The sequence below is a fragment of the Podarcis vaucheri genome, assembly GCF_965113315.1.
Source record: "Podarcis vaucheri genome assembly, chromosome: 5".
In the NCBI taxonomy this organism is placed as follows: Eukaryota; Metazoa; Chordata; class Lepidosauria; order Squamata; family Lacertidae; genus Podarcis; species Podarcis vaucheri.
This window is the reverse complement of record NC_138763.1, coordinates 64834035-64860245: the sequence shown is the minus strand read 5'-3', so window position 1 is coordinate 64860245 and position 26211 is coordinate 64834035. Positions and strand designations below refer to the sequence as shown.

Genomic DNA, 26211 nt, shown 5'->3' with positions numbered 1-26211 from the left:
TACCATCATCTGAAGCCAACATAGCCAAGGATCAGGGATGATGGGAATTGTAGACCAACAACATCTAGAGAGCCACAGGTTCCCATACCTGCTCTAGTGTGACCAAGATACAGAATTCAAAGCAAGCCTATGTTAATGGGGGCTGGGGTGGTTCCTGGAGGCTCCATTAAGTTATTTAATCCTTGGCATTTCCAGGCTAGGAAAGATACTTGTGTGTGTGTGATTGCAGAGTAATGCCTTTGGAGCAAGGAAAAGGTGGAGAAACAAAATCTTGCAAATATGCTTCATATTGTTAGTGAGGAAATGGAATGCATCGCTTTGTTTTCCTGCATCCGTTCTGAATTCACTTCAGCCAAGACCATTTAACCGTCAATTTTAAAATATTGTCAACAATAGCTGTGGAAATCCCACACTTCTTACATTTTTTTTTTGCCAAGAAGATGATGCAGCAGCTGTAAAAGTATCAGAGGAAACTGTGGCACTGTTGGCTGAGCTGCTGTTGTTGTGAGTGCAGAAATGGCAAAGTTCCCAGATCGTCAGCTTTATACATATACATTAAATATGCACATTTTTATATAAAGGGATATAAACCACAGGAAGCAGAAGTTAAACATCTCTAACTGAAATTTGTTGTTGTTGAGACAACAAGGCAGAACCTAGCTCGGTGTTGATAAGAACATTGATGCACAGTGAATCTGATTACTCAGATATGTTTTTAACTTAGGAAACAATATCCCATCTTTCTAGCAAAAAAACTGAGCTTACAACATCAATGGAAAAATGCAATAAAACAAGCAATTAAAACAATTTATAATCCAAAGCAGAAGCAGGATGGCAATTCTTTGGATCCTCCCTTCTCTAATATGCCTGACTAGTGGCATTTCAAGATGTATTAGGGTCAAACTGCACATGACCTTCACTGTGTAGTTCTGCCCTTGAGGGCAACATCCCTCTCTCCCCAGTTGCCCTGATAACTGGATTGGGCTCCCAGCAAGCTGGGTAGAGAACTTAATCCTACCCGCCTCCCTGCTGCAGCCTGCAGTTTGCACTGCAAACCAAGTTTTCTCTGTCTGTGACAATGAATCCTGTTCCTCTGAAGTCAGTTATAGGAACATAGTGGTGAGTATTGACCCAGCTCAGGCACATGGTGTAGTGGCAAAGGCAATAGTTGGTTGTATTGTGATGGTTTCACTCCTACCTGCAAGGTCATACTAGGGGGTGGTTGTTCAGCTCTGTGGCTTTTGTCCTGTGGGGTCCTGGCTGCAACTATCCATCCAGTTGCTTAATGTTATTCAGTTGTTGTTGTTGTTGTTGTTGTTGTTGTTGTTTAGTCGTTTAGTCGTGTCCGACTCTTCGTGACCCCCATGGACCAGAGCACTCGAGGCATGTTATTCAGTATTTGTATGCAACTACTGGGAACTGCTCTTTGGCTTTTTGGAGCACCAGGTCATTAGTACAGCTCTGTCTCTCCATTCCATCTGAATCAGGAGGTGCCTGAAATCAGTGACACAGTGCACGAGGACCAATGTACTGACGCTGAATCCTGATAAGGCAGACATTGCTGTAGATGGACAGTTCCTGTATCTGGGAATTTGGTAGACAACCTGTTCTGGGAGCGGTTGAAATCCTTCTGAAATAACAGGTTCATAGCCTGCGGGTTCTCTTGGATTCCAGTCATGTCACTGGAGTCCCAGGTGGCTTCTATGCCTAGAGGTGTTTATGGTCATACTAGGCTGCTTTGGCAGCTACAGTTCCTGGACCAGGGCAGCCAGGGCTTAGTAATCTATGCCGTAGTGACTTTCATCTGAACTACTGCAATGCACTTTATGTGGGGCTGCCCTTGATGACTGCCTGGAGGCTGCAGTGAATGCAGAAATGTAATAAATACATAATAATTGTTAATTTTTCTGCTCTGCAACATATTCCAGCATTCTCTGGAAGGCGTTGGCTGGTTGTTAGCTGCTGTGGCAAGTCAAGTCACTGTGCCACTGCAGCTAAATTTGATTGATTGGCTCTTGCTTCCATCTGGTAAATTAATGACTCACCATATATTTCACATATGGCTTATGCCACATGAAATTATGCGAGAAGGTGCTATCCTATTTGGGCAGTAATTTTAGAAACAAGTTTTGGTAAGTGTCTTAAACGGCTTAGCACGCTATCCCTTGAAAAGGACATTTGAAGCACATTTCCTCCTCAATGAATTCTGGGCCCTGTAGTTTATACCTCACAGAGTTATGATTCCCAGAAACCCTTAACAAACCACGGTGCTCAGAATTCATTGAGGGACAGAATGTGCTTCAAATGTCCTTTAAAGGTATAGTCACTATGCAGTCCCTGCTCTGCTTGGATTAAACCAGAGGACTGGTATATTGAAGATCACAAGCCTGTGGGCATCAGGCACAAGGCTTGTGCTGGTTTTCAGCTGCCATATGTAGAAGCTCAAGTACAGACAGCTTATTGAGACATACCAGCAGTAGCACTGCCTGAAGGGTTTAGCCCAACTGTCTCTTAACTGTTATGAAGCTCCAAGTCAATGAACAGGCACACTGTTAATTCTCAAGGCTGTCAGATAACCTTAAGGAGGCTCTTCATTGCAACAGCATGTGGGCAGGCCAAATGTTTTCAGTGCTGCAGGCAATGGTGGGGGAAAAACATGTGCCTTAAGGGCATCAATTGATACTGAGCGTCAGAGGACAGTCCAGTCTGAAGGTGTCATCGAAAGCATCCTGGCGTCAAATCACTTCCCCCTGTTCATTTTGTGAACAGCAAAATTCCAGGTTATGCCTGATAACTGGGAGAAACACTTTTTTTCTTTATATTTGTTTCTTTCCTAGTGATTCTGTCACACACATTGTGACTGAGAATAATTCTTGCGCTGAGATCTTGAAATGGCTACAAGCACAGAAGGTGGAGGACAGTGCGAGATTCAGGATCCTGGACGTCTCGTGGCTGACAGCCTGCCTGGAGGCAGGAAGGCCGGTGGATTCAGAGAAATATCGGCTTGTAAGTAAAGTGGACTCAGTGTGAAATCAACAGGCTGGGCAACATGTTGGAAAAGTAAAACCACAAATACCTGTAATGGATGATCATGCCAGAATACTTAGGTTTAAATGGATTTGAAGGCTGGCTTCATTGAATCCAAAGTGGCTGAAATCCAAGGTACTTAACTTGCTTGTTGGATCACAGCCGGACTTGGCTTACCTAATTTATTCTCCTGCTAAAACATGGCTTGGGGTTGTTTTCCTTCTCTGTGGAAGCCCCCTGAGAAACATGAAGCAAACAGATAATGGCCTAGAGTCAGTGCTGGTACACATGATCTTCTCTACCCTTCTGACTACCCACCTCCATAATTTCCCTGATATCCAGCTGTGATGATCTTGGAGTGTATTTGTATGGAAAAGCAGCATACAAATTTAGATAATCAATAAATAATCTATGGCAAAGTACATGGTGGTGCACATGTAATTACCAAATGCTGAACTCTGAGTTGGTCAGATTTTGGGTGGGTAAGGGGCTGCTGCCACTGAGACCAGGTGATGTATCTTTTTTCTTTTCAAAAAACACATTTTCTGTCATTTATCCACTTACAGAGAAGTGGACTCTCCCATTTCCCACCTGGGAGCCCACTTCTTCTCCCAGTCCCTCAGCCTGGGAAGAAGAAGAGGAAGAGTTTGGATTTGATATCCCGCTTTATCACTACCTGAAGGAGTCTCAAAGCGGCTATCATTCTCCTTTCCCTTCCTCCCCCACAACAAACACTCTGTGAGGTGAGTGGGGCTGAGAGACTTCAGAGAAGTGTGACTAGCCCAAGGTCACCCAGCAGCTGCATGTGGAGGAGCGGAGACGTGAACCCGGTTCCCCAGATTACGAATCTTAACTACTACACCACACTGGCTCTCCACACCACACTGGGAGACCCTTTCTACCCTGCCTTTCATGTAGGGAGGTCGGTCATGGATCCTAAACCCCTTCATTCTGCTGACATGTCCCTCAAAGCGGGACTGAAGACATAGGAGCCAACTCCTAGGGGCCAAGGTCCCTTCACCCCCTCCCCTAAAATATTTGAGGGGGCCAGGTCACAGCTAGCCAACAGAACAGAGGACATGGTGGTAGCTTCTCAAAGACCCCCCTGTCCACCCCCCCCACCGTAATATTGCTCTGTTGCAGAATGCTTTCAATGCAGGAACTTTCAGTTTGTGTGTGAGCACAACGTTAACTCTACAATCCGTCTTGAACATTATAGCACTGTCGTTTTCCCTATAACTTTAGTAATGTGCTTCATGCCACAAGCCAGAGAACCACACCACTAATTGTATCTGCCCAGCTGAGTTTGCGACTTACTTTCTCACCCCCCCTGCCCAGAACAGCAGCCCCCACCACAAGCAAGACACTGTTCTTATTCATTTAAGCCTAATGCAGCTCTGTGGCTATCTTGAAGAAAGTAATTAGGACAGCCCTGCTATTGGAACTCCTTATGTGTAGTCCTCATCCCATGTCAATTACAATGCCCAAAGAATGGGCATAAAAAGCAGGAGCAATTGCTGCCATCATGGCAAGCTCAGCAAGTGCCATCATGACTACAGGAGGGATTGCAAGGCTGTCCAGTTACAAATGTGAATGCCGTGCTTTAAGAGATTGTGGGTGTGAGCAAGTCAGAGGATAATTACATGGAGAGAACAGTGGCAGCACCGTTAAGTGTGAACAAGCTGTTAATGTATAGTATCACTTCAGTCTTTTTGTTCACAGAACCTGGATAGCTCATAGTTGGAGAATGCTAGAATTAGTTCTTATGAGTGCAGAGCCAGGGAATGACAATTGATCAAGAAATATGGATCTGGCATCATCAATAATTTAAACGCTCTGCTGAGATGCGAGTCTCTATCACCTGAGCAGATAAAAAAATATACCGCAGTTCCCTAATTTCTTCAGGATATTGCAAGGCCCAGATTTCTTTGGGATATTGCAGTTGACTGATTTGTTCCGGATATTGTGATCGCTCTGTTCAGTACAGGTGTTGCACACCCTGGATAATTTGCTAAACTTTAAGAAGGAACAACTCTATTTTGGGTGAGCCCTAAGCATGTGTCTAAAATCAAGTCGACAATCCAAGTCTTGTGTTAGCAAAATCCACATGTACCCACCAGATGGCGATATTGCTCTCAGGCACCGGACGTTGTACAGCGCTTATATTATTTTTTTGTAAAAAAAATATTGCCAATGGATTTGTTGAAGAAAAGAATATAGTCAATACTTTGGATGATGCCTGTTTATGTCAATACATTTGTTGATTTATACAGGTTAAGCTTCGGTATTGGCTTACATGAGGGGCTGTGCTAAAAGATTAAAAGAACAGGGAGCAGGAACAGGTAATGAAAATCCCTCTGTGTGTGCATGCATGCATGTTTGTGAGTGCACACACACACACACACACACACACACACACACACACAGAGAGAGAGAGATTAACTCAGTAATATTATATACATTTGCATAACAATTAAGGGATTTGATGTATAATAACCGAGCTTTCCAAGTTTATGGAAGCAATTTCTCCCAACTGCGCTACTTATGCCCCAAACTACAGGACAGATGTCAAAGATTTGAGATGGTTAGTTCTACTCAGAGTTGACCCATGGATAATGATGGCCATGTACGGTGTGGATCTGGTCATAGGTGCGTTAATTTCAGTGGACCAACCAAGCCCAGGAAGCTTCTGCCTGGTTTAGGGAGGGAAGTGCGATGCAGTGATGGGGTCCAAGAGCCACCCTGCCCGGTTTTGGGAAGGAGGCAGTAGGGTCCTAGCATTCTGTCAGACGCCTGAGAAGCTTCAGCCTGGCTTAGAGAAGGAGGCTTGATGCTCACATGTACAACATTGTGATGTTGTGATATCGCCTCCCCAATTGCCCTCACAAGCTGGCGCCTCTGTCCCTAACTGCTCGCCTACAAAAAATTTCACCACACACCACTGTTTCCTTCCTCAGGCTGTGGCTTCTCTCAGACCTGATGCAATTCTTTATGTGCTGCAACACAATCCTTTTCTCTATGGCTTAAAACAGGGGTCAGCAAACCTTTTCAGCAGGGGGCCGGTCCACTGTCCCCCAGACCTTGTGGGGGGCCAGACTATATTTTTTGGGGAAAAAGAATGAATTCCTATGCCCCACAAATAACCCAGAATTGCATTTTAAATAAAAGGACACATTCTACTCATGTAAAAACACCAGGCAAGCCCCACAAATAACTCAGAGTTGCATTTTAAATAAAAGGACACATTCTACTCATGTAAAAACACGCTGATTCCCAGACCATCAGCAGGCCGGATTGAGAAGGCGATTGGGCTGGATCTGGCCCCTGGGCCTTAGTTTGCCTACCCATGGCTTAAAAGGTGCAAATATTTCATGCTCTAAATGCTTACCCGTGTAGGAACAACTCTGGCTTCGTTCTGTACAAGTCGGCTAATTAGAATCCATCTCAAATGAACTTTTCATAATCAAGACACATATCAAAGCAGTAAGAATTTTAATGAAATTAAAACAACAACAACACACCAAACACTGAAATTGAACAGAAGGCAGGGAAGCCCTTGCCTTAAGCATGTTTAAAACCAGCCCATGACGTTTTGCTACCAGAATGGTCTTTCAGATTTTCTGCTGCCTCCAGGAATAAGGAAGAGTTGAAATAAAGGTTAATTGGTTTTTAAGGGTTTTTCAAATTAATTTTGTTGTAATTTAATTGGAGCAACATGAAGTGGAGATTTGTTTTACAATGATCAGCTAATTTTAGACAAGGGTCAGTGACAAAATAATGGACTCTACTGGAGTGTGGACTCTGCCACTGCAGGGGAGCCCAGCGAGAGGAGGAAAGGCCAGGATTAGCCAGGAGGTGAGGGACAAGGCAGTGAGCTAATGCTACAACTAGGCAGAATGAGGTGGTTATCTCAGGTGGCAGATTTTAGGCAACATTAAGCAATAGCATTAAAACAAAAAAAAATCATTTGACTCTCACATCCAGCCACACAATATCCTGGTTGCCCCATCGTGATTTTGCTCTGTTGAAGCTGCACAGAGCTAGGATCAGACACTGGGCAACCACCCCTGTTCTGAGTGGGGCGACCAAGATGATCAAGGGTCTGGAAACCAAGCCTCATGAGGAACGGTTGAAGGAGTTGGGTATGTTTAGCCTGGAGAAGAGAAGACTGAGAGGTGATATGACAGTTATCTTCACATAGCTGAAGATGGAGTTAGTTTGCTTTCTGCTGCTTCACAGGGTAAGACCTGTGGAGGGTAAGACCAATGGATTGAAATGAGAAGAAAGGAGATTCTGACTAACCATGAGGAAGAACGTTCTGACAGTAAGAGCTGTTTCAGAGTGGAACAAACTAGCTTGGAGGGTGTTGGACTTTCCTTCTGAAATATACTTGGAGTCGCTCTTGATTTCATGCTCTTTATTGCAGCTCATCAAAACAGTAAATGAACCCCCCCTTCAGAAACCATTGGCTTTATATTCATTATTTGCACAATAGGTCCCGTGTGATTGGCTGATTCTGCTTCCCTCGTGGAGCCTGACTGGCCTGCTCCTGCAGGCCAATCGGTTGTTGCATTCTAGGATCCTACTGGCCTTATAGGCCAATTAACTTCCTCCTGGGCCTGATTGGGGTGCTCCTGCAGGCCAATCAGGTTGTTGCATTCTAGGATCCTACCTGCCTATTATTCTAGGATCCAAGCTCAGAACATAACACCTTCATTGGAGGTTTTTGAACAGAGATTGGATGGGTATCTATCAGGGATTCTTTAGCTGTGATTCCTGCATTTCAGAGACTTAGACTAGATGAGCCTTTGGGTTCCTTTGAACTCTTCAGTTCTATAATTTTGTGATCTCACCATCCCCTGCAGGTCCCAGCAAGGAGGCAATTTTCTGTTTCAAGTCTATTTGTGTCTTCAAAAGCTGGCAGAATGCAACTGATGCAGTATTAGTGTAATATACTAAATTGACCAGGCTCCTGTCATAAGTCTTCATGCCACATTTTGCACCAATTCGAGTTTCCGGTCACTTTTCAAAAGCTGTCCCATGAACAACACATTACATTAGTCTAATCTGGAAGTGACTGGAGCATGTGTAACTGGCAATTTCCTTGTTGCAAAAATGTAGCATCACTGATTATATATGTTACAAAATCCTCTGTCTAAACAGGCTCTTGGAATTAACTTAAATCTCAAGAGAGTACAGTATAAGTTTTATATTGAAAGGAACTTGTTTAAGGTGATTAAATTATTTTCCAGGCCATGTTGATACTTAATCATGTTGTACCAGGCAAACTGAAGCTATAGGTCATAAATTGCACATAATAGACATATTCTTCAGCCTGCTCTTGCATAAAATCATTGAAACTAGAGAACTCAGAAGTTGGAAGTTTTACAAAGTTAAGAGATGACTTAACTTCCGAAATTTCCCACGCAGCACTACTGTCTTCTGAATTTCTTTAGCTGGCATTGGGTCTCTGGCAGCCCATTTAGCTGTGATATGATGTCTGCAGTTTAAAATCCACCATTAAAGTATAATTCACAGATTGTATTATTATCAAGTCTGAATGATTTTGTCGCAACCTACTGAATCCCTTTGGGCTATTTGCCAAGGCAGGCTCAGACATACGCACACTAATTTCCCTCCTTTCAAAACACACAGCGAAAATTACCAGAAAGCCGCGCTTACTACTGCTATTAGAAATTATCCTAATACAAATGCCATTGAACAAGTAAATGAATTTCTAGTCTCCACTGGATCATATATAATGCCAACTTTTAGATGAAATATTATTAGCGGAAGGGCTTATCTAATTTGGCAAAAGTCTTTTGTCCCATATATTATAGGCATGTCTCTGACGTAGACATGGAAGAAAGCTTTTCACGCTATACCGGGTTTCCTACATCTTTGTCCTTAAATGTGTCAATACAGAATGAACCAATCTGGAATGGGTGCTTCCCCCCCCCCAAACTGAGATGTTCTATAATTTGACTTTGTGAATCATATTTATTAAGAAGGGGAGCAGTACTAGGTGCTCTCAAGTAACCTTAAGAATCGATTCTTTGACAAACTCTGCTTTTCGCAAGAGGAAACCACTTATAAGCCACTTGTTCCTTGATTCTCTTGCTGGTCAGCTGGGATTCAGTTGACAACTTTACCATGTTACAGTATCAGCTCAACATGGAGTCCCTGTGGTCTTTGGAAAGGAGGAAGCAATGTATTTTCCTCATTTGGGTACTGGCTAGGATAAAGAACACAGGCGTGGAGAAGTTTTAATACTAGTCAGAGCATGTGTGGCAATATGGCTTAGCCAGTCTAACCCAGGGGTAGGAAGCCTCAGGCTTAGGGGCGAAATGTGGCTCTCCAGGTCACTTTGTGTGGATCTCCCTAGCCACACCCTCTTTCCTGAGGCCACACCCCTCACCAGCCCTTGATTTACATCCTGCCTTAGTGTTTTTGCTTGGTTGGAATGTGCCCTTGAACTCTAATAATGACTCTTGCTGGAGGATAGAGAGAGGTGTGTGTTGCATTAAGAAACCAGCCTAATGTACTACAAAGCTAAAAATATATATATTCATTGTTTTGCCCAGTTTTGTCTCTGACCCTCCACACGAGTGATAGGTGAACCTGAGAATGTTGCCCAGAAGGGAATGGGACCCACAGGCTGTATGTTTCTTCGCCCTTCCAGTCTATCCCTATCTTTCTCCAGAGTCTGTGTTTTATGGTCATTTGGTCACCATAGAGACATTTTTCATAACAACTTTTTCATGGCAAATGTAAAGTTTGCCCTCTGGGAGAAGGGCTACACGCCCTGGGTATGAACCCTGGGATCTCCTGGAACATCTCCTGGGCAACAGCTGCCAGTCAGTTTAGATAATACTGAGCTAATGGTCTAAGCTGATATAAGGCGGGTTCCTGTGTTCCCATGGTAACTCAATACTTGAATAAAAAGCATCATGTCTGGGAATGATGGGAGATAATATGATAATATGAAAATTCTATCAGTGGTGTGGGTCCCATTATGGATCCTTCAGACACAGGCCAAATGATGCTGCGGTCATTTGGTATCTCCCATAGCTGGCAGTAAGAGGCGTTTGCGATGTTCATTCTATATTGGGAGCATCACAGTTTGAAACTGTTGCTGTCAGAATAAGAGAAAGATGGCATGAGAATATGGGTGGGTTTGTTCAAAAGCACATTGTCTCCACGAGAGAAACAGAAGGGGCTGTTTGCTTGAAATGTTTTGCAGCATGGCGAGAAAGGAACTGAATATATTCTGTAGAAATAGAAACTTGGCAATCAGGTTTTGAGGTAATTATTAGAATGACAAATTGCCCATTTCCCCCTCTTCTCTCTTTCTAGGTGGGTGAAAAGTGTTCTGCTACTTCATCCATGCAGTCAGTGGATACGTCAGTCCTTGGTACGGATAGTGTCTCCCAATATGCCTGTCAAAGGAGGACAACATTAAATAATTACAACAAAAAATTCACGGTAATATACATAATCACTTTCTTCTCAGAATAGATCGTCACACTAAACCACAGGCACCTTGAGGAACTAAATACGTTGTTCATACAGTAATACCTTTGTGAACGTCCACCTTGTCTAGCATCCATTCTGGCAAACATCTGCAGCAAAGCTGGAAGTATCGGAATGGCTCATGCATGCGCAGAAGCACAAACAGCTCCGTGCCTGTGCGCAGATGTGGTGCTTTGCCCCGTATCCTTTTCGGCTAGTGACCGGAGCTCCAGAATGGATCCCGGTTGCGAAACAAGGCATCACTGTATAGCTGCCCACGAAACAGCAACACCTAAGGCGGAGGATGAACAACCATCCTAGGCATATTTATTAAGAAGCCTATCTTGCTTACTTTTATGGGAACTATTTCTAAATATGCACAGAGCTTTGGCACAATTCTAGTTAATGAATACACTTTTTTAAAAAAGCTAATCAATAAACCGTGTTTTTTTTTAAAGCACTTGTTCCTTTAGAATGGCTTCTTGATCTCACACAACCTTGCTGTGGTGTCATGAAGCACTCCTGGTGGTTGTGTGTGGGTCAAACAACTTTGTGGATAGGGTTTTTCTCAATCGATCAAGAGCTGCACAATCAACTTTTTCCCACATGGCTATTTAGTTCACACACTTCCCAGCAACATGGGATCATGTCGTGGGGAAGTAATGTAATGTTTCTTGGTTTTTTAAAAAAATGTTTTTGTGATTATTGCGAGCTGCTTATGAGCCCAACATTTGTTGTTGGAAAAGCAGAACAGAAATGACTTGTAAACTGCTTCAAGAATTGCTTTAGCAACTTAAATTATGCTTCCTGATGGACACAATAAAAATGACTGTCATGTGGTTATATAACCATAGAGTTGGAGAGGACCTTGTAGTCCAATCCCCTGTTTGATGTAGGAAACCTCGAGTTAGAGGCTTCACCCCCAACAGATGGTTGTCAGGCCTCTGCTTAAAGGCCTCCAGTACAAGAGAGAGAGACAACCAACCACCTAGTGTCTAGGTCCATTGTCATTTTCTCCTTAATGGGTTGGGACAGATGGTAGCTTGTGATTATTTCAATGTGTGCCTCATTGGCATTTTCAACCTACATTTTCTGTCCCACCGCTGCTATTACCAATTAACCTTTTTAGACTAGAGCTTTCCTGCCACATGGGAATAAAAAATGGTTCTGTTTTGTGATTGGCAAACACCGAAACAAGCTCATGCCTCATTTCAGTGCATGGCTAGTTGCAATGTGGTTCTGGTCAGTGAGCTCAGCTTAGTTAAGCAAGCCATTCTCTCTCAGCCAAAACCTTTCCACCCCCCAATTTGTAACATTTGTTGCTGTTGTTAATTACTCTTGGCCTACTTTATAGGGTTGGAAACATTACTGAGAACTGTGTAACCTTTTGAGAACTTGTGAAAAATGCCATGTAAATGTCCTTTTCTAAGGAATCTTTCCCCATGGTATCAATAGCTGGGAGATGGGCTTTCAGATAGTAAAGTTTTTCTGCTCTTTCTGTATTATGTCAAGTGAGTATGAGCATCCTCTGTTAGGCCCTGAGGATTCTAATCATTCTACCAAAATGAGGAACAGATTGGCTATGATGGGCTACAGACTGCAACTGACTCCAGCTGAATGTTGAATTTCATTTTCCTGAGCCACTCAAAATTCAGAGCCTGTTCAAGCTGCTGTGTTGTCCTCCTTAGTTATGAATTTTCCTCTGCAATCATTGGCTGCATATTACCCCCACAATATTATTTCAGATATGCCTAAACATAAAGATTTATTGCCTTGTTTTGGCTTTTTAAAAGTTAAGCTCTTTTGTCATTTCCCCCCTACCTCGTTAAACTGACAGCTCAAAACAAGGGCATTTATTATATAGTTTTTGTGCCTGCTTCATGCTGCATCTGAACTCACTCGCAGAATCTCCATCTCTCTCATGTCCCTCATTAAAGTAACAGCCATGACCCTTTTTGTGTTTTCCACAAGTAATACTAAGTCAAGGTGGTGCTGCCTAGGGAGGATGGGGCCGTAGTCCAAAAGATTGGGAGGGCACTGGGTTGGGGAAGCCTGCTATAGCATAATTTGGAACCATTTATGAGGCCTACTTTGTATGAAGGCAAGCAACTGCTTATAGATATACAGTGGTACCTTGGTTTAAGAACAGCTTAGTTAATGAACAACTTGGATTAAGAACGCTGCAAACCTGGAAGTAGGTGGTTTGGTTTGTGAACTTTGCCTTGGAAGCAGAACATGTTTCGCTTCCTGTTGAGTGTGTTCCATTTGTAAATTGAGTTCCCCACTGCTATGGGAAAGCACACCTTGGTTTAAGAAAGCTTTGGTTTAAGAACGGACTTCCGGAATGGATTAAGTTTGTAAACCAAGGTACCACTGTATAGGTATTTCCAATGAATTCCAAAAGTCTGCTCAGCAGTTAGTTAAGTGGTAATGAGAATAAACGTGAGTAGAAAGTCTGTGGAGGTGAGGAATTACAACCTTCTTGGGAAAGACATAACCCGCCACGAGCCATGCTGAGCTTATTGACTAGGCTTGCCACCTGCCCCTAGAAAAATGTGATTGTCCATTTTTAAAGAGTAAAGTGTCTTGTGTCCTGTTTGGATGCCTTTTTTCATGTTTTCAAGCTCATCCTCCTCCTCCAAACTGTGTGGGCAGAGAGTGGGTCAGAACAAGAAAGGGGGTATGCATGGCTTTGGTGGAGAGCAGGTGGAAAGATTTTTTGTGTGGGCAGAGGTTGAAGACAGAGACTCAGAGTTGGAGAGCTGGAGAGAGTAAGGGCTTGCTTTGAAGTCATTTCTGCACCAGGTAAATTAATTTTTAGCTCCCCAATTCCCCCCCTGACCTGTCCTGTATTTTGCCCAACCAAAGGTGGCAACCCTGCTCTTGACTCAAGTGTCAGATTGGGGAGGTGGCGCCCCCCCTGCTGTTCTGCCCAAGCTCCTCTTGTGCCGCCTGAGTCCCTGCTGATCTGCATGTAAGTTCAGGACCAGTAAATTAGGTCAGACTGCTTTAAAATGCTGCTGCATAGCAAGCTTCTTGTCCAAGCAAGGGCTTCTGATGGGGACCTAAATGTCCAAGTGGGCAAATGTGGAGGCGGGTCATACTTCAAGCACCCTGGCACTAAGGCAGGACATGAATTAAAGGACAAGACCAACACTTGGAACTGGGCCCAGAAATAGGCTGGGAGCTGTTCCAACCACTGAAGGGCTGACATAATATGCTCATAGCAGCTGTTCCCAAGGAGAGAACAATGTAACAGTATTGAACTCCTTGGAGAAAATGTAGTGTATAAATGTAATAATAATTTGTCTTGGTGACTCGCACGTTGCGTAGGCCTCATGTTCTATGCTTTCCTTTTCCTGCCTTGTTTGTTGCCCTCTACAGTGAAGAGGCATTATTGGCTATTTGAGCTCAGTAAATTCCTCCATTGAGAATAGGCCTATCCCTTGTCTTTTAAATGTTAATGTCAAATAAAATTATATATTTACTCCATCAATAATAGGTTGTATGGTTAGTCGGCATCCAGCGGCTACTGAGAATGCTCAATCCTCATCCGTCTTTTGCCTCCCCCTTTTGGGTACTCCCCCTTTTTTTGGTACTTTGGGGTTCTTCCAAGCATGCCGATATCTCCCTCTTGTGTGTAGATGTTGCTGCTTTGGCTACACAAGCAGTAGTGTCCATGCCAGGACATGGTAGTGGAAGTGACCCATAATGAACAACAACATTGCAAAACAAGATGATGCCTCTGAGGGGAGGGTGTGCCCAGTCAGTCCATTGCAGCTGTACATGCATATAATTTTGATGTCTTTCTTCTTATTTCAAAATATAGTCCAGCTGGCTCTCAAATCCATCACTCTAAAGGTCAGTAAAATTAAACTCTGAAAGGCTGAACAGTGGCAGTTTTAAACAATTGATGACTACACCCCAGTGGGTCATTTTGTAGCACCTAAATAAATCAGATGTGTAGTTTATTTATTTAAAAAAAGTTTGTGTGATACTTTTTACTATTATTTTTACTTATTATGTTCTCTTCATTTGAAAGCAGTTCATTGCAAGCAATAAAACTGCATTCTGAAGCATATTTTATTGCTTTGGGATCTCCTGAGCTTCCACTCTTCTGAAAAGCTGTGAAGGGGGGAGAGGTCTCTTTCATGGTAGATATAAGCCCATCACTTTGCAAATATATTCACTTGTGGTTAAAGTTTCTTAGGCGGACAGATCGTCATTTGCATCATCTGCTTGTGCTACAGCCATCATTGCAATGTCAGATGGTTTTTACCTGTGAACTACAGGGGCTTTGTGAACATCCTTCAGCAGCTATGTTTATAAAAGGCTTTCAGATGTGCCCCCCAGGTTTCTCCTCCAAATGGAGGAAATGTGTGGGGTGGGGGATTGAAGGGGTACTCCCACCTGGGTGGGTGGGAACATACCTTTCTCAATCAAAGGACTAACCAGGAGATTTCAGCTCCCAGTTGTTCCTTTGAAGCCCTTAGGTGGGCACGGCTTCCTGAAAACGGCATTGTGAGCCAAATGAGGAGGTCTGGCAGACCATCTTTGGTCTGTGAGCTAGCAGTTCCTCAGTTCTGGCTTAGTGTGCCATGGCACAGAGCAAGGCCAGAAACGGGCCTTTTTCCTTCTCAGGAGATTAGATATTCTACATCAGAACAACCAGTCAATGCAGGATAACAGATGCTAAGGCTTGGTCAGCTGTTGACAGATCAACAGATCAACTAGAGGGCAATATAAGAATTAGCACAATGCCCACTTGTTGTGACCCCCCCCCGCCTGCATGTTAATTCTACACATGTAATAGCATCTACATTAACATTATAAATTGATTTTGCACTCCCATGAAACTCTGGGAGCTGTAGTTCTATGATGGAGTCTAGGGATCTCAACAGATAATTCTTACCATCTTTGCATGCTATTATTTTCCATGATTTTTTTGCAGGGCAGGAGAGACCTTAACAAGTTAAATAGGTGCAAAACTGAAATAGGTTTGCACAGTAGATATACCTTGAAATGACTAGTAAATTGCAGTGGGACCACTTAACATCTTGTGGTGAAGAACAATGCAAGAACAGCATTTACTGGGAGGATTTTCATAGCAATAGTTTTATATTTAAACTTCTGTCCCGCAGCGTTTTTATCTGGGGCCTGTGCTTTGACTGTAATTCATACATTCAGAAAAAAGATGTCCTGAAAGATTATTTTCTGTGCAAATATGGAGCTGCGATGAGGCAGCAGTATAATTTACTTATACAAGCTGTGGGCAACCAACCATTAAATGACGCATTGTCTCTGGCTGAATGCCACATAGCCTGCAAATTAGGTCCAAACTGTCTTGAATTATGTGCTGGTGATAGCATCTTGTTATAACCACTTTATTTTAAGATATAAATATATTGCCTTTTCTTTCCCTTTGTAACTTGGCAATAGCTTTTTTCTTGCTGTTGCTATTTTTACCTTTTAATGTTAGCACTGCAGTCTGTGTTGGGCTGTGTGGTCTTTGATAACGACAGGGATTTTTCACTTAGAAGTGACCCGTGGGACTCTCAAACCCCATTTTTGAGCTCTCTTGTATAATAGCGGTTGCTTTGTAAAGGCAATTAAATGTGCCATTTTCCATACTCTCAAGTCAAGCAAGAAAACAGGTGTTTTGCTAACACCGCAGCCACTCTCATGTAATGAGGCTGAAGAAATCTTCTTTTCTTACAAGTCGTGGTTTTCAGCGTCTACTTCTAGGGATAAAGCTTGTGCTACGTTACATCCTAAATCATAATTGTCAGGTGATGCCCAGGGCTGCAACATTTCCACACTGTGGTGTGGACCAGGGCAGAGTGGCCACAAGCTCTAATGCTTTGGATAACAAAGAATGTAGGCCAAGGGACCTCATCAGCCAACCTGACAGCCAGATGGAATAAAGGAGGCCAGAGCTGCAGATGTGGTTACAGGCCATTTTCGGTGGCCCAAGGAGAAACTGAGCAGTGGGGAAGGACTGAGAAAGAAAGCAGATATTAATATTGCACAGTTTGAAGTGACTGGAAGCGTAAGAACTGACTCCTATGGGAAGAAATCATGGTCCAGACCCATAAAAATATTATTCAGCGCTCTTTGAAAACAGAACATAAGCATCAAAGATACAACCCAAATATCTAGGCAATGTCATGTGCTGTCCAGCACAGGACCAGTATCTTAGAAACAAAAGATAGCTCCCCAAATCAAACTGTATCTCTCCTCCCCATTCCAGCCTGCCTTAGCCTGCCATGGCTATGCATGGGCTGGGCCTCCACAGTGGCAGTTTCTCTTCCTCCTCGCCTGCTCTCCAGAAACTGCTACGAGCTCCCCAAGGGAGGAGGTCAGATGATCACTCTCAGCCGCCGCCACTCAGGACAAGTGCCAGCTCCTCCTCCTCCCTGAGCTCGGTGGCGGTGGCACTGCCGGGGTGTGTGTGGAAATGCACATTCTGGGATCAGATCAGAAGCTGGGATGGCTTTCATAATTCTGGGACTGTTCCTGAAAAATAAGGGACGCGGGTGGCGCTGTGGGTTAAATCACAGAGCCTAGGACTTGCTGATCAGAAGGTCGGCAGTTCAAATCCCTGCAACGGGGTGAGCTCCTATTTCTCGGTCCCTGCTCCTGCCAACCTAGCAGTTTGAAAGCACATCAAAGTGCAAGTAGATAAATAGGTACCGCTCTGGCGGGAAGGTAAACGGTGTTTCTGTGTGCTGCTCTGGTTCACCAGAAGCAGCTTAGTCATGCTGGCCACATGACCCGGAAGCTGTACTCGGCCAATAAAGCGACATGAGCACCGCAACCCCAGAGTCGGCCACGACTGGACCTAATGGTCAGGGGTCCCTTTACCTTTACCTGGAAAATAGGGGCAGTTGGAGGGTATGCGATGGGAGTTGTGGTCCAGCAACGTCTGGAGGGCCAGTGGTTGCCCAGACCTGTTGTAGACAGATGTGCATGTCTCACACATGTGTGCAAGTTGGGTGGGTTTTGAGCAGACCCACGCCCCACTTTTATGTAGCATTTTCAGGTTGCTAATTGTGCCTTACCTATTACTTAAGTTTCAAAAATGAAAATGTCACTTGTAACCTGTAAGCAGTTCTACAGCAGCCCCGTGTGTCTTCTTGCGTGATGAAGGATTAATAAATGTCCGAGAGTGTAAAATCACATGGTAGTTTTCATCTGGAGAGTCTTTAATTTCTTTCTCTGCTTCTGTAATAAATCAGTAACATGGTCACCGGCTACCCTCTCTGAGCAAAGGATTCTTCACATACCAAGACCTTGTTGCATTCCTGTCTTTTTCCATAAGCCTGCAGTGTGATTTTTATGAGCCAAAACAAACATTGTTATTCTCTCCCCAACCCTCCAAGAAGGTTGGTTAGCTTGGAATATTAATACTGAACTGCAATAAAATGCAGAAGGACATTTTTCTTATAGACAAATACAATTTAATTCTGAGAACAGAAAGTAGTTAAGGCTGGCACAAAGGGCGGAGCAATCCTGAGGTTCATTACAAACAGTTTTTGAATTGTACTGGCCTTGGGCCATTACTCATGAGAATAAGAAAGTGGATGTTTGACTATAGACTGAATACCAATTGCCTTACTATATCCGGTATGTGGGTGATGGGAGATTGTTCTTTTTTTCTATTACCGTAGCATTTCATTATTTTGCCCCCATCCCTAAAAGAGTCTGTTGTGTCACTGACTTTGGTAAACAAGTAAATTATTTTTAATGCAGTTTAAATCTGACAACTTGGTGACAATATCTTCTAAATAACATTTTATTTGTAGTGTAGAAAGTGTTTAGGGAAGAGAAATTCACAAACTGATGTGTTGAAACAATAAAGTAATAGATGGTCTCTGTGAACCTTAGCACTATGTAGAAGTTGCTTGCTCTGAATGTGGAAGGTCCTGTGCGAGGGACCCAATCCACTGGGAAAGTACCCTATGAAAGAAATGATTGACAAAGTCTTGAGATCTATTTCTGCAAACTTCTATGCAGTTTTGGAATTCAGTTTGTATTTGTTTCTGATTCATTTATGGAAAGCTTTCCCCCTCTGAGGTATGGTTGGTGCTGACTTTGTGGCCATTTTCTCCTCTGCAGTTAAAAATATGCAAACGACAACCATGCAGTTTTGTTTAGTTGTATAGTTAACACCAAAAACAGAAACTGTAATCTTTTTATTGCCAACTTCTAGAGTTGGAGACATCTGTAAAATGCTTTTATAAGAGGTGAAAACTGGATCAACTTTGCAACTAATTAAAATCTCTTGGAGGTGATGCGTGGACCAGAAATATTACAGTCCTGCAGGAATCCGGGGTTCTCCTCTGTACTAGATTAATGTAAATGTTGCTTTTAATACACAGTATGGAAGATATCCTTTTTATTAAGATGTTTGGCTATGTTGCTTTTTAATACACAGTGTGGAAGATATCCTTTTTATTAGGATGTTTCTGGCAGGCTAACAGACAGTAAAAATTATCGGTATCATATACTGATGTGGTATCCTACTAGGATACAAGCCAATTAAATATTTGTTAAATCCAAACAGTTAGCAGTGCTTCACTTCTCCCTTGATTCTGATTACATGGCAGTGAGAAGAGATAGAGGTGGTGAAGCAGATTTTTATTTTATTCTAATCCTGAGCAAATAAATCAAAACATGCCAAAATGTGTCTTACAGGGAAAAGGCAGTCCTACAATTTCTTTCAGCGTTTGCTGGCAGTGGTTTGTTTAGGGGGGAATACATATTCAAACGTTAGTCTGATTGTTTATTTAAAATGTCTTAATGAGCTCTTGGGTAGTTGGAGAAAACACAGAGTAATGAAAACATCACTGAAATGAAGGCTTTGATGACATCTTTTAGCTGACTGTCAAGAATGTTTGAGTAGACGTGGCATTTTAGTTTTCTTCTCAGTTATAGGCAGTAACACATTTTTCCTCAAGACCTGTCCACCCACTAGCAGAAAGCAAGGCGTAGCCTACCTAAAATAGCAATGGCATTATGCTTTCTATCATTTATCTTGATAGCTTAAGCAAGTGCAATGTGACTGGGCCATTGCTTTCCCTCTCTTTCTTTTTTCCACTTAGATTGCTTTTGTTCTTTAAGGCAGCTTTCATTATTTCTTGTACGAACCATGATGTCCTTTGCTACACCCATCATGCACTGGCATTATTTGAAAAAGTTCTGCCTCTGGATAACTCCTCTCCATGATACAGTCATACCTTGGTTTTCAAACAGCTTAGTTCTCGAATGTTTTGGCTCCCGAACTCTGCAAACCTGGAAGTGACTGTTCCAGTTTGTGAACTATTTTTGGAAGCCGAAAGTCCGACTGGGCTTACGATTGGATGCAGGAAGCTGTGCTTTGGTTTCTGAATGTTTTGTTTCAATGGAAGTTTTTAATATTAAAAAATATAGAAGAGGAAGAAGAAGAAGGGAGACCTCTCCGCAAAAACGCCTGGCAACTAGAGCGAAATTATGGCTTCTACACACACACAAATCTGACAAGAGGCCCATTTCATTTTAACGGACAGGCTATTCCCCCACCGGTTGGTAATCATAATCCAAAGGGAGAATAAAATTGTCAGCAATGCTTTCTCCTCTCTGTGCTCTACATGAAGTTATATTGGAAGGGGTGACGGTAATATCCTCATTTGCTCAGGAGGAAGCAATCGCTGCAAGAGCAAATAGGAAGATAATAGAGCTCGTGGAAGGTGAGTCAGTAGCAGCAACAGCAGCTGGTGAACTCATGATTTGCCAAGAGCATCTGGCAAGGTGAAGCAAGCATGAGTGTGCTTGGATGCATTTCCCAGCCATTTCTACTTGCGTTGGCATCTGGAGGACTGCATCTGATCCTTCCTTCCAGTGGTTAGTACAGACAGGGCAGGTCTTTATTGCATGTGTTTCCTCATTAAGAGGGTAATATGTGAATCAGATTTTTTTAAAAAGGCATTGTAATAATGCATTCCTCAAGGATAGACCCTACAAATGTTTGAGGTTCAATACACACCCACACAGGCAGTTTAGTTACAAACAGAGGTACAGTATTTGGGTCAAATTGTTGCTAGATCAACTTTCTTCTACCTTGACTGCAAGTGCAAAAAAGCAGAGGGAGGCAAATGAGACTTCCCAAAACATAACATGCTCTCTGAGTGAAACATCTGCCATGTTTTTCTATGATGGAGGGGAAAACAGGTGTCTAACGCGTAGGGGAAAGCTGATTATTTCTAAGTATGTGAAAGAGACAGAAACAAGCTTAAATAAGAGTTTTCATTTTATTTTCAAAGTGTTCTGTAATCTAGTTCTTATACTGCAATTTGCAGAAGTCATATTTTACCATTCAAGGTAAACAACATGGTTTGGATGAATAGTGTACGAGAGCCAAACTAGACAAGACATTTGTTATGTTGTCTGCTTTTCTACAGTTCATTCTTTATTTTATGAATAGCCGGTGCACTTGGGGCTGGTGAGTTTCCCTCCTATAGGGTGAGGGGTCCTAGTTGGGACTGTGATGGGGCAAAGAGTTAAAATAGAGGTGGCTAACCAATGGCCTTCTAGATGTTGATGAACTACAATTCCCATCATCCTCTGACAGAAGAACATAAGAGACTGCCCCAGAATGAACTTAATTTACATTCATCTTACCTGGCAATTATGAGAACTTCTTTCTGGTGTAGTTCAGAAATTCAGTGAACTTTGTGACACTTCAGTACTTCAGGTTTTTGTTTTTTTTAAGAAACACACACATTGATCTGCCACTTGAACATTTCAGTATATTATCTAACTTTGCCAGGTGTTACAGTGTGTCCTAGACATTTTGGGTTTCTGGTTTTGTTTTCTCATCAGGCCTAAGATTCTTGTCATGTCTTGCCTAATATCTGACAAGGCTGACATTATCTAGGTTATCCCCCCCAATGAACACATAACTCGACAATGAGTGAACATAACATACATTGTTGTCAACAGACATAATGCACCGTCTTAGTCCGGTACACTTTCACAGGAAAGCTTTTGACATTTGTGAACTTTCCTTGCATTTCAGTGACCCAAACTGGACTCCCAAATTAGTTTGAGGTGGCAACAAGATGTTATCTTGGCAAATGCATTTCTCCAAACTCATATTTGCCAAGATAACCCATTTACTGAACTGAGACAGCACATTATATTGTCCACTGAGAACAATGGCTGTTAAAGGTCTGTGTAGAAGACGGATCTTTGGTTGAGTTTTCTTGCTTTAATTGTAAAAAACGGGTCCAACAATCAAGATACCATTAGGCTTGTCAGATGTTATTAGATAAGATGTGACAACACTCTTAGGCCCATTGGAGGACCAGTTAATACAAAACCATGGTCATGTAGTGGTAAATTTTGAAGTGAAGGTGAAGGAGCTAATAATGAAAGCCCCCATAACCCCATAACCACAGAGTCCAAAAATGTAAACAGCTGTGTCAAGCCATTATTTATCCACTCCCTTCCCAAACAGCAATACTACATGATAACAACCAATGTATTAGGCTCAGAACAACGTCATTCTATGTATAGTTTCCTTGGGAGTAGTTTCCACTGAACACAACAGTGCTCACATAGGTTTGACTCATAAAACACATTGAGCTTTAATGAAAGGTCTTCAGCTAGCTGAAATGCAGCCTATAACTTCGTTAGAGAGTGCCCATCATCTTGCAAAGACGTGTTTCCATTTAAACTGCTAGCCTGAAGTTGGAACCCTATCAAAGAAAAGGAAAAAAATACCAAGGCTGTGCTTGTTTATATTCCTCATCCCCTTCATTGAGCACTTCCCTGGGCACCTCCAGACTATTACCATTTTGTGGGAGGTTTGTGCAGTTAGTGGATTAAAGCACTCTTTTGCCCTAGCAGAACAAGCCCACTTTAAAAAAAGAAATGGTCTTTGTGTGGTTAGGGAAATGATGTGGAAATGAATGCTCCTTGCCATATAGCCTTCTTGTAAAACAAACCAGAATGCATTCTTAATAAAGACAAGAACTGTGAAAGCAGATCAGGACCAATGCTCAATATATAGGAGCCCCAGATCAATTTTTGCACCTACTGACTCTTCTCCCTCACCCACCATTTCCCCCCTCGATTGTTTTGAAGAAACAAAGATGTCACACCATGACATACTTGACAAATTGGATTTGGGCAGATTTCTCAGTATTACAGAAGCTGCAGTATTTCACCTTTCCTGCCTCTGGTGTTTTGGTCAAATTGGTGGTAATATGTCACCTATTCCTCTTTAGGTCAAAAAGCCACAAAGCAGTTCATGGAAAGGTCCTTTTATTAAGTGTACCTAAGAGCAAAATGTCACAGACAGTTACTAGCTACGTTACATTCACTGCGGTCTAAGGAAGTCTGTGCGTCAGCTTGCAAGTTTTAAACTTTCTGTGTATGGAATGTATGAGTGTCAGTTTTTTAACAACTCATTCTCTGCTTCTGTCCTCATTCCTTGTCCCACCAAGGATGCGTTTGAAGTACTGGCTGAAAACTATGAGTTCAGAGAAGATGAAGGGCATTGCCTTGCATTTAGGAGAGCTGCTTCTGTGTTGAAATTTCTTCCTTTTGCTGTCGTTAGAGTAAGTGATGTTGAAGGGTTGCCTTGGATGGGAGAACAAGTCAAAGCGATCATAGAGGTAAGTTATAATGTCTTTAAAAAACACAGAGATACATATATTGTCTTTTAGTGTTTTGACAATAGCAGAATTGTTGAATGAAGGTAGAAAACAATTAAAGAACAATATATTGTGGGAAGATTAATAAACCCAATTAAATGAAGGCTACAAATGCTGGGCAATGCATTTAGTGTTAACTTGATTCTGACCAAGCTAAGCCTCATAGAGCAAAATATATATAGGATATATATATGTCCTATCTGGAACCAAAGGGGGGGGGGACATTGTTTGCCAGCTATAGAATATATTGGCATTATTTTCAGCTCTCCTGACTCCACGGCTTAGACTGCAGCCTTCAGGGGTGCCAACTTGGCCCCGTGACTGTGCAGCATGCATGGCCCTGGCACTGAAATTTATGGGTGCCTGGCCCCTTCATGGGGAATTTTGTGGGTGCTTGGGCACCCATGGCCCAGGAAGTTGGCATCTATGGCAGCCTTCATCTTAAAACAAAACTGCCAAGCTTTTAGAAGTTGAGGGTGGTAAGTTTGTAAACATGACCTCATCAGACTTTATTCTCCTATAAACAAACCCTATAAAAAACCTTTCTACAATAAAGATCTGTATGCATCTCATATATACAGGATATAATAGAAGATGGGGAGAGTCCTCGAGTAAATGCTGTGTTAAACAGTGAAAACTATAGATCAATAAAAGTAAGTCTATTTTGCTCTTTTCTTTTTTTGCACATAGAATTGATCTTCTAGCTTGCCCCCCTAATGTGTTGCCTTCCTTTCCATTCAATGTGCACAATCGCTTGGTTTCAGACATGAAGGGAAATCTTATTATTTCAGTCAATGGATCAAATGAGAAAATGACTGCTTAAGTGTACATGTTCTCTCTGTTGAAACAAATGAAATAGCTTTTACAGGCAAAGGAGCATCACATGTCTATTAAAGTTCTCAATCCTGTAAGAATTACTAGATGGAAACTATAAGAAAACAAATATTAAATGTTAATTTAGATTTTGTAAAAAAAATATATTTCCAGTACAGTATTTCAATGCCAAAGTTATTCCGAGGTGACTGACATACAAAGTTAATATATAAAATATGTTACAATGAACGCTCAAAGTCTGGTGAATTTTGACATTTACACATGAATCCTGGCATCAAAGAAGAATTTTATGATTGTCCAAATTATATATGTCAACATATATAATATGTCAACATTTTCTCTCCTTCTCACACACAGAGGTTAGTTGGATTTGGAGGAAATGGATATTAAGAAGAAACTGAGTATAATTTCAAGGGTTTTTTATATTAAGAAACTTCAGAACAATTACAACACATATATTTTCCACATGTAGAAAATGTAGATTGTGAACAGTTTGTGGGGTGGTAATACAGCTGTGAAAAAAATGACACACACATAGCAGAATTTCATTCTGCAAATAGTTTACTACAACTAGAAACTGCAAGTAGCACTGCATAGCTTGACATCAGAAGAACAAAAGGAGCAAAAAGATAGAAAGGAAGATGCTTGTATCAGAGAAAAAAGAGAAACAAACAAGCACTAGCCAACTCACAAGACATGTTACAGCCCCACCTACTGTTGGGAAGGAACAAAATATGTTCATAGACAGTATACATTGATCAGTAGTTTTAGTTTTAGTTTTTGGTTTACCTTTTTTTAAAAAAACTCTTCTCCCTTGGTTTACCTTTTCTGACCAGGAACTCACCTTTAACCCAAACATGCCTTTGGGGACCTATTTCTTAATTTTTTAATCATCTACCTATGTGATGGTAGTACTGCGACCGAGACTCACTTTAGATTAAGATATCACTTAATAATAGGTCCCAACCCATGGACCGAAGACCAATGATCTGAATTTCTTTGTACGTTGTAACTTCTTCTGCATCCCTTTTCAATGGTATGTGTACCATTCTTCTGTAAATTCCAGAGCACATCTGCAATCTTTTCTTCAGATGGACAATACTGAATGTCAACAATTTCTTGATGCCTGCTAAACCTTTTTGGACTCTTGATTGTGCTTGAACACTGATATTGATTCAGGTCTATCCCATCTTAAATTTAATCTAAATGGCTTCTTGATGTGCTTTTGCACCTGCCACATATTATTCTTCCATTGAGGGAGGTGTATCTGTTGTGTCCTTTCAACCGGTCCAGCTAATAGTTCCTTCCCCATGTTGATGGACTTGAGAGTGGTAGCACCCCCAGGCTAGTCAGCCTCCACATGCCCAATTCTCTTTTAATCTAGAGTTGCTGGCAGTTGCAATTTAGTGTGGACCCCCCCCCCTTGGCTACCATATCCCTGTTTTCACTGCATTCCAGTCACTTTGTGCTATGATTTTTCCTGTACAAAATTACTGCAGCTCCAGCTCTATCCCTATAGATGTGCCAGCATCAGTAGTGGACAGTGAACAGTGGACTGGGCTGGGCTGGGCAGGGTTGTGTTGCTAATCAATGCTGCATGTTGCTGCCTGTTACTGAAAGGATGTTGTGTGGAGCTTGAAGTGGTGCCTACTTCTGCCTACTTCTATGGTGCTTTTCACTTTGTTTCAGCACCTCACTTGAGCATTCATCCTGATTTGTTCTGCACAAAGCTTGCATGGAGGTTCTGTGATGTCTGCTGTTCATTGAGCAATGGTTCTGATTGTTTGTATGGAAATTATATGACTTTCCATCAATCCATTGTTGTTGTCCCACACTTTCTAGCACATTTCCTCATCAGTTTCCTTGCGGAAAAAAAGCATTTTCGTTGCTTTCTTACTTGTACATTGTAGTGCAAGGGTGCCAGAGTACTTGAATCTACTTTAATTGTGCAAACCTAAATTTGCTGGTATGTGATTGAATTCCTCCCACAAAATAGTGACAATCTGGAGTGGACCTTTGTATCTTTTTCAAGCTAAAATGTCCCAGTATCATTGCGATATTTTTGTTTCCAATTAAAGCTCCTGTCCTTCTTTCCTTCCATCTGGATGCTAGAGTGATTTGTGATGTTTCCCAGGTCTTT

General features: G+C 42.1%; 1 protein-coding gene across 1 annotated transcript in view; it reads left to right on the top strand.

Annotated features, from left to right (window-relative positions):
• The window catches only part of DNTT (DNA nucleotidylexotransferase), a gene marked incomplete at its 5' end in the record, with an annotated part of 95283 nt that overhangs the window by 1904 nt on the left and 67168 nt on the right, over positions 1 to 26211 (top strand). Inside the window, 4 exons of the mRNA XM_082223752.1 lie at positions 2838 to 3006; positions 10384 to 10512; positions 23028 to 23198; positions 23819 to 23890. Coding sequence (XP_082079878.1) covers positions 2838 to 3006; positions 10384 to 10512; positions 23028 to 23198; positions 23819 to 23890 — 541 coding nt within the window. The remainder of the gene's footprint in view (positions 1 to 2837; positions 3007 to 10383; positions 10513 to 23027; positions 23199 to 23818; positions 23891 to 26211) is intronic.